At 47.9% G+C, this 12582-nt stretch overlaps 1 protein-coding gene across 1 annotated transcript in view; it reads right to left on the bottom strand.

Moving 5' to 3' along the window:
* The window catches only part of PITPNM3 (PITPNM family member 3), a gene marked incomplete at both ends in the record, with an annotated part of 121292 nt that extends 109899 nt beyond the window's left edge, over positions 1 to 11393 (bottom strand). The window contains 3 exons of the mRNA XM_082492945.1: positions 8921 to 9736; positions 11132 to 11252; positions 11385 to 11393. Of these exons, the coding sequence (XP_082349071.1) occupies positions 8921 to 9736; positions 11132 to 11252; positions 11385 to 11393 (946 nt within the window). The remainder of the gene's footprint in view (positions 1 to 8920; positions 9737 to 11131; positions 11253 to 11384) is intronic.
* Between the last annotated feature and the right edge of the window lie 1189 nt (positions 11394 to 12582).

Here is a 12582-nt window from a genome sequence, read left to right as displayed (position 1 = left end):
GAATAATGTGAAGCTGAAGGAACTTCTGCCCAAAGAGGAGCCTAGAAGGCCTTGCAGGGATTGTTGCTTTTTTGCCAGAATAAAAAGCTCTCCATTTCAGCCACTAGAATTTGCTGGGAAGGAAGGAAGGGAGAAGGCTATATAAATAAAAAAATTGTAGAGACTTCACAAGTACTCAGAAGAAAACAGCAGCTCCCTGGGGAAGAACTGCCACTACCCTGTCTGGAAATCAGTAACAGTGTTGGCCCCACAAAGAAAGCTCATGGTTCCAGTGACCTTGGAGTTGGATGCAGACTGTGAAGGGAGGGCAGGGAAAAGTGTCACAAATCTCCAGGCATAAATTCTGGCTACAAGAAAAGCCCCTGGGAGCATCAGTTTTATTATACGCTTCTAGATTTAGCAGCAGCTTAAACATAGCCACAGTCAGCAGCACAAGTCTGCGTAAACTCACTGCAGCAGTTCTTCACATCTATCTTTATTTGCTGGCTGGACTGCATTGCATCGCCCCAATACATTAGTCTTATTGAGTCTGCTTCCTTCTGTGCCAACAGATTAGCATTAGCCACCTTAATAGGACTCTATTAACATTTCTTGATTGCATTAGACACTGGCATTGCCTGGACTCACTGATTTGATTTACAGTGTCAACTGCTGCATATTTTATTTTATTATTTTGTTTCAGAGAATGGAAAGACCAGCCCTACTTCAAAATACAGGCTAACTCCTCAGTAATTACACTTGATGCTTCTATGTCAACGAACTTTATTGGGTTTGTTGACTGATTCTTAGCATCCAGATTTCAGCAATTTTTGCAAGCAGAGTAGCAACCTCTATTTCATTTCCATTGTTCAGTACCACAATTTCTGAGGACAGAAGGGGAAAACATGTAGAAATGCAATCCTTTAGCAGAAACCCGCTACATCACTAATTTGCCAGTGACAATAGTTGAACTAGATGCATGTGTAGAAGTTCCCACAGGCTGCTGAGGCAGCACAACAGACTGGCAGCAGGATACACGGGGAACATTTCCAAGTGGCAGAAGAAGAGTTCACAGAAATGCACAGGTGCTTTTCTTCTACGAGAAACAGAAGCAGAAGCAAAATTTCCTACCTAAACTGTTTTCTTTTGCATAGTACTGCAGGTTGCTACACTCACCTATTAGAGAGGGAGCTGACTCGGGGCTCGCCCTGAGCACACAGCCACAATAACAGCGAGGGAGAAGACAAAAGCAGAGCCATCTTGCAGCACCACGCACAGAAGCTGAATTCTCTGGTTAGGCTAGCACTAATTGTAATTAATTTTAATTAATATTAAGTATAATTAGGATTACAATCAGTGATTTTCTTCTGTAAAAGTCTTGCTTTTTTTCTTCAACAAAGAACAGCTGGAATTCCATTGGTACTTTGCTGTGTCTGTGATCTGGTGGCACGAGATGAGGTGAATGTGATGCATGCGTAAAATGCAACTTTGAAAAGCAGTCTCTTGATTTTCCCTGCACTAAATCATTTCATATTTTATTTTTTTTGTGGCTGACGCTATCACATATCTGCATGACAACAACTCTTGTGGGACCTACAGAAAACAATTTTCCACATCATGGATATACTAGATCTGGGTGTGTGACTCAGCATACTTCACCATACATCCCAGCCTCACAGCAGGTCTCATTATATAACTTGCTAATTAAAAGCAAAGTCACTTCTGAATGTTGCTGAAAAGAATCAGTTAAAGTAAGATATTTAGATTTATAATATGCTCATTACCCAATTTACCCACATTAGATACTGATTTCCGTAGCACTAAGACGCATAAATAAGGATCACAGCTGAAACCTATATCCTGTACAGCAGGAGCTTCCATAAGGGCGAGAGCAGCAGATGCAATCAGTTGCATCCTCTTGTGATAGGCAGTAAAATGGCTAACTGACCCCACACTTGAATGAGCACTTAAACTCATCCCTGAAGAACGCTCAGCCCCTCTGACCCTCATTTAAAAAAAGATAAAATAAATAAAAATAAAATAACAAAATCCTCTTCCCAGGAACATCCAGGATCTTACATGACTAAGAACTGCTACAGAAATAGTTCCATGTCCTGTTATGTGACATTTGTACTTCTGGTTGAGGGCAAGTCAGACTGCACCTCTGTAGATGGCACCCAAATTTAGATGTGAGGCAAACTGCACCCTTGGTGTATAGTAACTGTACGCAGTTCCAGCAAACTGCAGAAGCAGTAGTTCCCACTCATGTATCAGCAGTTTCTAATGCTACCCATCCAAAGAAGAAAAAAACCTACTATGATCATGAAATCTCTGATATGTTCCACAAATAGACTTAAGGAGCAGAACAGCCACGGGAAAGGCCAACTCCACTTTCACCCGCAAACACCAGCAGAGCTCATTTTCTCAGAGTTTCATGAGCAAATTATCCTGCTGAAATCAACAGGAGTTGAAGTGTGTATATAAGAGAATAATCATGTCTAGTTTCTCCTGGTCAGAAAGCATAAACCCAATTTTATTTTATTTTATTTTTTTTTTAAGAAATGACAAACTGGCAGTGATGTGACAATTAAGCAATGCATGAGTGCACTTCATTCCATGTGATCTGAGGGTATATCTAAAGCAGAAAAAAAAAACCCACACGAGGAATTAAAGTGATCTTATTGGTCTGTAGTTAACATTCTCATAACTAAGGAAATGGAAGCAGAAAAACAGACAAGAAGTGAAGTAAGGCCTAAGATGATCTGAAAACAACTTTAATTTAACCACTTGTCTCTATCCTTTTAAAAGGCCTGGTGTCTAAAACCCACTCATCCTATAAGCCCCAAAAATCCTAAAGCAGAAAGTCTCACCACTGTCACTCAATAAATCCACACTACCAAAAATGCTGGTTCAATATTACTTATTATGCAAGGATTGTATTTAAAATGCCTATCGAGTCATGAGAAAGAAAAGGCATCTATTTGTTCCATTCCAGTAACCGGCACTACCTCTGACTTAGAATAAACCAACGTGGCAGAGAGCAGGCCCCGGTTCTTTAGGAGCAGGTCCTGGGGGAGATGGAACATGTGCAGAGGACAGCAATACCTTCTCTAAAATGGAAGGAACGTTTATCTGCGGAAATGATGTCCTCTAGTGGACAGCATACTTGACCAAGATACAGGGCTTGGCCATCAGACCTAATGAGTTGAAAAGTCATTTTACAAATGCTCTAAGAAGTAAGCCTAGCCCTGCTGTGAAACCACAGCCATGTTACCTTTCTTTACTGCTTCTGCCCTCTCCTCAGCCTGAATTAGCTTTTACAAACACCGACTGCCGCTGAAAAAGAAAACCGTGACTCAAGCTATTGCCATTTACAGCAGAACTTCACCAGCAGGATCAGCACAAACACTTTGGGAATGAAATAGCAATGATTTTATACCTGAAACACATTCATGACGGGGCACCACAGCAGAACAGAACAGTAGGCACAGTCCAGAAGGACTGGTTTCAGAATCACTCCAGTATCTCCTAAAGGCCCTCTTCTCCTTAACAGTGCATGAATTATGGTTACCTTGTCAGGCAAACAGGACAGATGGAAAGCAAGCAGGTGGATGTGAATGCCAGTCACGCCAGCCCCTCCGTGCGCCGGCGGTATCACCCATGGGCCAGGCCAGCCCAGCGGACCTTCCAGGCTCAGGTGTGCCCCCACCCGACCTCGCCGGGAGATGCATTTCAGCAGCCTGGGACAAGAACAACAGTTGTCACTGGACGTGGTCACAGCAGTGGGCTTTCCTGGGAAAACCATTCAATACGATTCACCTTGCTATCACGCTATCACAGATTTCAAGCTCTGCAGCAGGCCCAGCAGTTGGCTACATCTTTCGCTTGCTAACAAGCATTTGCTGACCAAGCCTCAACATAAGCACATGCCACAGACAGGCAACCATAAAAAAAAAAGCACTCCTGAACACTACTACCACACCAACGTAGTCAGCAGCGATAAAATAGCACACAACGTTCTCACAGCTACTGAAAACTCAAGTCTTTCGCATAGCAAAGTATTGAAGATTGAATCAATCTCAATAAAAAAATAGTTAAAAATAGACTCTTACACAGATTAAAACATTTCTACTTGTCAAAACTTGTTTTAGAACTGTGACCATTTTGAATTCAGGGAAGGTTTTCCTAATAAAATTAAAAAAGCAGAAGTAATTTTTCCACTTGGAAAGAGGTGCTGGGTAGAAGGAATGACCTTTGCTGTTGCCATTGACTGCTGTTGCATAATACTACTTCTTTCTGTTCTGCTGGTTTCAGATGCTTCCTGCCTACCCATTAAGTGATTTAACTGAGCTACCCACACAGTGTTACCTAGAGACTACGCAGTTAAGAGTAACTGCAGGCCAAAATTGCCCACTGTTATCTTCTAGTTATGTTTTATTTCTTCTTTGGCAAAGGTAAAACTGAAGATGTACTTTAAAAAGATGTGACTTTAACTACTAGAGGCACTCCTCAGACTCAGGAGCTCAGGCAAGGCAGGGAGACACCAATCCTCCCTCCAGTTATTCCAGAGCGAAAACTAAAGTATGCACCTGTGCACAGACCACCCAAAAAGAAGGACCGTACACACAATCACTGTCAGCAGGGCCACACAGAATTCACCCAAAGTCACACCTCAAATCTGTAGCATAGACTGGAACTGAAATGAAATCAGTTGAAATTGAAATGAAATCCAGTGCAAGTGGAAAGAGTGGGGGGGAGTGGGAGGCTTATAGAAGCATGAGGCCAAAGGGGGACAGGAGGAGGCCAGAGGGGGAGAGGGAGAAAAACAGAAGTGGGAGGCAAGAGGGAGGTCGGAGAGAGACAGCACACAAGGCCAGGGGGGATAGGGGAAAAAGAAGTGGAAGGCCAACGGGGAGAGCACTCAGAGGGGGAAGTGGGAGGCCAGACAGACAGAGGAGAGAAGGAGGAAAATAGAAAAGGGAACGTGATGGGAGAGATGGAGGCTGAGATTGAGAAAAAGGGGTGGGCTGAGGGGCAGACAGCAGGAGGCCAAGGGCCGAGCGGGAGAGCACTGCGCAAGGCCAGCAGGACTGGGTGGCCGGAGCAGGAGCAGGCAGCTGGCCAGCAGGACCGGGCGGCTGAAGGGGACAGGGAGGCCAAGGGGGAGAGCGCACCAGGCCAGAGGAAGATGGGGAGCCAGAATGAGGAAGGGGGAGCCCCAAAGGAGAGAGGGGGAAGAGAATAAAAGTGTGGGAGGCCAAGGGGAAGGAAGACAGGGAGCCAGTGAGGAGAGACAAATAAAGGAGTGGGAGGCCAATGCAGGGGGGGAGAGGCTTCCCACCACCCCAACTGGTAGCTGCTTGTAAGGGATGTGATCCTGTGTCCTTCTTCCCACCAGGGAGGGCAGTCACTTGGCCCGGGAGTTAAGCCGGTAAAGACCGTAAAACCAGCAGAAAACAAACTTTCTAAAAATTTAAGATAACAAAGAGTTCTCCACCTGTTTGGTTCCCAGAACTAGACAGCAGAAGAGCTGGAGAAGGTTGGCAGCTGGCATGAGAAAGAGGTGGAAATGCACAAGATCTCTCCTACTGCTGACAGCAAGCTACCAGATCATCAAACCATACCTTCCGCTCATGGACCTCCAGTACTTTACAGACTGAGTCCTGCCCTGCTGAAACCTGTGTAGGCTTATAGTCTTGTGACTTGCAGACTTGGAAGCATTGTTGGCACTTCAGAAAGACGACAGAAGAGGAAAAATTAAAAGGGACAGAAGTGGGAGCTTTGAAAACAAGCGCCAGGAGAAAGTTCCCGGTTTAAGTGACAGCAAGATGAAAGGCAAGAAATCAGGAGCATGTAAGTGGGAGAAAAGGAGAAGAAAGGTAATCCTGAAAGGGGAATAAAGCAAGCAGGGTCTCAGAGTGAACAAAGTCACCAAGTTCATCAGAGAAGCTGCAGCCCAGGGAAGTGACATTACAATACTCCCTTTGAGAGCAGTCCTGGGCTGACAGAGGCAGTGTACTGATTTCTAAGAGGTGGGAAAAGGGTTGACAGGTACAAAGGAAAAACTGAGAGGTGAAGGGAAGCATTAAGGGAAGAATAAAGCGGTCGGTTTTGGAAAGAAAGCAACTTTGGACAGGAAGTAGAGAGGAGAAGCAGCTTGAAGACAGTGAGCAACATCAAGCAGGTACCAGCAAAGGCCAGAAAGGGGAAAGGGTCAGGAGCTCCCTTTATTCTTATTGTGGCTGCATCAGTCCCTAAATAATAATCAAAAGGAGAGCAAAGAGCACAGTTGACAAAGCCAGCGACACAATTACAGGGAGAAGAAAGTCAACACAAAATGCAGCTTCCCTTATCAAGATGTCACGTGAAAGAGCTACTGAAGGAAAAGTCCAGATATCACCGTGGTCAGAAGATTCCAATATAACCAACTCCTCTCTCCCATTCCTCACTCAGTGTAATTCATCCCATAGCAATTCAGCAATGACAAGTCCCTGGTTACTTACTCTGTACATCCTTCAATTGGCAGTTCTGCAGCAGATGGTAAGGACAGGCATATATTTGCTCATTGAGTACAGGAAACAAATTGAGAAACTAAGCTATGCAGGCCTTTAAGTCCCTATTTTAAGGTACCAGTGACATTTCCAGTCTCGCACATTATGGGATTACTGGTGAGATGAAGGGGGAAAGAGAGAGGAGGTTTAACATAGCTGTTCAGTCTCCAAATCCTAGATCAAGCTTTCCTGTAAATGCGGCACATCGCTTAGAGCAATTTCTTGGAGCTTCAGATGCCAGCTTCCCCACAACAGAAATTAACTTCAATGAAGTTAACTTCATTAACTCCCTCTCAGCAGTATCATCACGTCCTCCAAACTCACTCCCCAAGACCAGAGAAGATATGAATATTCTCTAACCTTTTCCTGCAACGACTGTAGGTGGACTGCCTGCATCACATCTGAAAGACTATGACTTTCACAGTGCAGAGATTTTGGCTTTCTGAGGAGGATCTGGCATTTTTGAGTCACTGCTGCCTGTTAAAAAATGAAGTAGGAGATGAAGAACAGATACCACACCACCCCCACTGCGATATGACAAGTAGTGCTGTGCAGTTGCCGCTCTGTGGTTTTGCAACCTACAATTCTGCAAATGCCCAAGCATTTCTGTGCAGGGACTACTCTGAGGGCTTAAGATCTGGAATCCACTAGGTGAGATCTGGCTATGCAAATGAGTCAAGTTGACCACCTCCAAAGGCCCTTTATAAGCACACATGTCATTCAACGTTGATCAGGCAGCAGATTTCATGGCTACTAAAATAATGCTCGCTCTTTGTGTTTGTGATAAGGTTACTGCACTGGCAGAGGCTCCAAGGCAGGATATATACAAGCAAAACAGCCACAACATTTCTACATTTTTGTCCATTCCAGCTCACTTTGATAAACTCAGTAGGCTCAATTTATAAAAGCAGCACATTTCCCTTGCTCCGAACCCAGATATATTCTGCCAGAGGTCCTTTGTGAATGGTCAATTCCTGCTTTTCTTTACAGTAAGTAGTGACAACATTGTTAAGCTGGCATCAAAAGTTATATTTTGTCTACCAAAGTGAGTGGAATCACATCCAAGAGAAGTACCATCCTCTGAAATTCCTGTGCAAAGCTGGGTTTGAACAAGCAAGCTATGTATGCTATGTTACTCAAGTACCACTAAAAGTGAAAGTAATGCTCCCTTATTTTGCTATCAAAATTAAATGGACTGCAAACCAATGCTAGAGAAAAAACAGTGAGACTTTTCCCCCATTTGATTATTTCTTCATCTTCCAAAGATGGAAAACAACCATTTAGTTCAACACTGTATTTGCATCTTCTGAAACTATTGATGCTTTCATGATTGTAAGCGCTATGTCTCTGGGTGTATTTTGGGGGAATAATAAAAAATAAACTCTGTTGGGCAAAAACTTTGGGTTTGGCCTTAACATCACCATGGTGGGAGGTGGTGGATTCACCATCCCTGGAGGCGTTTAAAAGAAGGGCAGATGTGATACCTGGGGACATGGTTTAGAAATGGTTTTGTCAGGTTAGGTTAATGGTTGGACTTGGTGATCTTAAAGGTCTCTTCCAACCTCAGCAATTCTATGGTGCCATAAAGCTGTGCCAAGAACCAGCGGCGAACACCAGGCAAGTTTCACACACAGACCAGCGGGCGTTCAGTCCTAGCACAGTTAGGCCTCCACCTTCAAAAGCAACGGGCTCTGCCTGCAACTCAGAAGAAAACCACTTCTGCGACAGCAAGAGGTTCCCCGTCTGTCTGCCGCCCGCCGCCGGTCACACACACTGCGCGTGTGCCCCCCGCCGCGGGGCACCGGGGCTCTGACGCCCCCAGACCGCCCGCCCCCGCATGGCTCGGGCTCCGCAGGATGAGTGCAAACACGCGAACCCGCAACAGGCGCAGGAGAGGCGCAGCTGCCTTTTCCTTTCGGCCCGTCTTCCCAACAAACGCGCCTTCGCCATTCCCAGGGGAGCCCACCGCTGCTGCGTCCTGCTTCGTTCCTCCCGAGCGGGCGGCAGAGAGACCCCGCTCCGCAGGGCGGCAGCCACAGGGCTCCCAGGGCCAGAGAGACCCTTCCCGGCCCCGCTGCCGGGGGACGGCCAGGCAGCGGCGACCGAGCGGACGCCCGCGACGCCCCCGCAACCCCGCACCGGCCCAGGCGGGCGCCCGAGGCAGAGCAGACGCCGCCCGGGAAAGCCGCGGAGGGCGGGCGCACCGGCATCTCGTTCGCACGAGTTGGCGCTCACCATGCCGGTGGGTCGGGGACCGGGGCTGCCCGCCGGGCGAGGAACGCTCTGCAGCCCCGCCGCTCCGCGCTCCCCTCAGGGCTGCCCCGCCCCGCCCCGCCCCGCGCTCCCCTCAGGGCGGCCCGGCCCGGCCCGCCCGCGGGCCCGGCGCTCACCTGGGCGCGGAGCTTTCGCCATGTCAGCGCTGCCCACCCGCAGCCAAGCCGCCGCCAGCCGCGTCAGGTGCTTGCCCGCGGGGCCCTCCCGGCGCGCCGGCACCCCGCGCTCCGCCGCCCCATCTGCTCCCGGCCGAGGCCCCGCACCACCCACTCGCCTGCGGCGCTGGAAGACGCGGCCGGGAGACGCCGCCGCGCCGCGCAGTCCCGCCGCGCCGCCCGCCCGCCGCGGCGCAGCCGCCGTCGTTAAAGGCGCAGCGAGCAGCCCCACGGAAAGCGGGGACCGGACCGGACCGGACCGGACCAGCGCGAGGACGTGGCTGCTCGGAGCGGGCCTGGAGGGAGCAGCCCTCACGGCGCGGGGAGGGGCGATGACGACAACGGCGGCTGCGGCTGCCCCCGAGCCCGCCCGCGGGACCCGACCCGCGGTGTGAGGCACAGGCCGAGCCGCCGGGTCCTGTGGGCGGCTGCGGCCGGCTCGCCCTGCCCGGTAACCCCTGCGGTGCGGCCGCCGGGGAGGGCCGGGGCTCCACCGCCGTCGCGGCGCTCCCGGGAGCCGCGGGCGCGGGGCGGTCGGAGGAGGACAGGCGGGGCGCTCCGCTCCGCTCCGGTCTGCCGCCCCGCGCCGCGCCCGGCTCCTGTCCCCAGGGTACGCGTTGCCTCTGGCCTGGCGGGGCGCGGGGAGCTGCGGATCGCCCCTCCCAGCAGCACTGCCCCGCTCCTGCAAGCGGTTGCTCTGGGTTTTAACAGCAGAAATCCTCCGGCTGTTGCCAAGTCCTGTGTCAGTGCAGTGGCTGAACTGCCGCAACGGTTTGCCTCGAAGTCAGCGGTAGGCGAGGAGCTCAGTCTGCTGGGGGAGTCAGGCGAGGGAGCTGTCAGGGCAAGACGCTGCCTCCCTCTTCGAGAGCCTCAGTAGTGGCATTTCTCTAACACCATCAAGGAAAAGAGTAGCTAGCCTCTGCAGATCTCTCAAGAATTGGGAGAAACTTACCTTAAGAAACCTCTTAAATGGCAGCTTATCTTGTGGGAGCAATGAGAGGATGCAGGCAGAGAGCCTTTAAGTGCTCATATTTTATTTACAGCGTGTCAGAAGACCACCAAGTAAAGTGCAGTAAAGAAAAGTTTTGCCCAAGGAAGCATACAATTAAAGAGCTGAGCAAACACAATGCAACCAAGTCCTAAAGCAACTTTCAGGCTCTGTGCCAATACCAACTTGGTAGGTATCAAAATAAATACATTATTTGCTCTGGCTGTTGCTAAGCAGTTCATTCAACGAGCCACAGCAAATACCCTTGAAAACAGTGAGTTAAGTGGTTTTGTTTGAGGCTTAAGTGGAACAGCCACAACTACCAGCAATTCTCACCCCCAGAGCCAGCTGCAAGTAAACAAACTATAGTTCACCTCCCCCCAGCTGTCGGTGATAGTGCTATATGCTGGAAAGTTTGACCTTGAGCCACATTACCTCTGCTGTTTCACTGGAAGTCCCCTTTAAAAGATTTGACCACATGATTGCTTTCCCAGAGATGCTACAGTGTCACTAAGCCACCAAATAAAGCAATCCTAGAGAAAGGCTGTGGATATCTTCACAGGTCTGGTGGCAGTGCAGGCTCAGGGGAAAATGTCTGAAAGACATATGTTAGCCAAACAAGATATGTTTAGAGAAAAGTAGTGAGTTCCCTACTCTGTGTTCCTTCCTACTGTGAAAGTTGTAGTACTTTCTAAACAGCTTCTGTCTTGTACAGATGTGACCTGCCACCATCACTTCTGGGAAGCAGCAGGTCGGTAATCAGTGGGATAAACCCACCTATTTTAATTTGATGTTAACTCATTACGAGTTGGAGTAGGAAACAGAACAAAAGACAGACAATGGGACTGAAAAGCAATTTTAAAAGGTAGTAGAAAATGCAGGACTATCCAGAGCTATCAAATGTGTGACAAACCCATTTACAGTTTATCATAAGGGCTATCGTGACAACAGCATGCAGGGAAGCGATGGACAAACAGCAATTGTCTTCTCCTTGCTAGTCACCGAGGGCAAATGTGCAGTAATCTTTGCTTTCTGTTATGCTAGTGCAATATCTCTGAAATCTATGACGTGGGCATGCACAAAGGCATAATTTAATGTCTTATTTCCAAACTTGACACTGTCACCTGTGCAGAAGCCCAGCACAAGACTTATGCCTCACATCAGCATTATTTCAAGAAACCTACCTATACTGAAGGTGAGCAAGAGCCTGTCAGTGATGCACATCCAAGAAAACAGACCAGACACTGATCTACTTGCACTGTAGCCCTTTGAAAAGTCTACATCCTTCCCATATTTGCATTCAGCCTGGTCATACAAAAGCATGAGAAATGAGCAGCTGTTCCAAGGCTGAACTCACTGAATCCTAACTGCCCTTAATCAGTTTAATAACAGTAACTGAAGTGAACCACAGTAACTTTTGAGAAGTGTTACACTAACAGTCTCCATGTCAGCTACCATGTAGAAGACACACCGAAATAGATTCTTATAATCATCTGGACAGAACTTTGAATTAGGTGGTTTTCTAGGGCTTGAAAGAATTTTGTTTCCAGGTAGGAAACAACGAGGGAGACTCCCATGAGACATTTACCTGTCTTAATATCTCTGTCCTTCATTAACTGCACTCAATGTAATAGCCAGACCAAGATTAAAATGAAAGTGATTTCTTTTCCATGCACCTCAAATCTTCATTGGGAGAGAAAGAGAACCTGCCTAGAATAGCTCTTCTATTTAGAGATGTGGAGTTCACACAGATACAAACCAATGCGCAATTTACATAAAGTATCTGTACAATGTATCCAAAACTGTTTTATCAATAAGATTTCTGCATACTATTATATTCTGGGTAAATACAAATGCTGAACTAAGTCAATTCAGTCCCTTCCTTAAGCAGTAAACACAAGGTGCAACAATTTAGGCATTAACATCTATACGAGATTCACGGTCTGCAAAGTGTTTTCCAAACCACCATATTCTATGCTCCAAAAAGATTTGGCTAGTTTTGCTGGAAGAATAACTTTTCTTCTGAAATGCCTTGAGAATTTGGACTGTACAGAGAACATGAATAATACTGTACTCAGAACCAAAACATTAAGTTCCTCCCTCCTTCTTTGTCCTCTAGCCCTTCTTGCTGACAGGGAAAACGAAGTACAAAGACCAGCGGAAGAAATGAACTCTAGGTGTACATTCACCTAGTATGCACAGAGTCTAGTTGGAGGCCTGTAACCAGTGGTGTCCCCCAGGGGTCAATACTTGGTCCAATTTTGTTTAATATATTCATTAATGACCTGGATGAGGGGACAGAGTGTATCCTCAGCAAGTTCGCTGATGATACCAAACTGGGTGGGGTGGCTGACACCCCAGAGGGCCGTGCTGCCATCCAGCGTGACCTGGACAGGCTGGAGAGCTGGGCAGAGAAAAACCTAATGAGGTTCAACAAAAGCAAGTGCAAGGTCCTGCACCTGGGGAGGAAGAACGTAAAGCACCAGTATAGGTTAGGGGCGGACCTGCTGGGAAGTAGCTCTGAGAAGGATCTGGGGGTCCTAGTAGACAGTAAATTATCCATGACCCAGCAATGTGCCCTTGTTGCCAAAAAGGCCAATGGAATCCTGGGCTGCATAGGGAAGAGTGTGGCCAG

The sequence above is a fragment of the Vanellus vanellus genome (genome assembly GCF_965231255.1).
Source record: "Vanellus vanellus genome assembly, chromosome: 19".
Lineage (NCBI taxonomy): Eukaryota > Metazoa > Chordata > Aves > Charadriiformes > Charadriidae > Vanellus > Vanellus vanellus.
The sequence above is the reverse complement of the archived record's forward strand: the minus strand, read 5'-3'. Positions and strand labels throughout refer to the sequence as shown.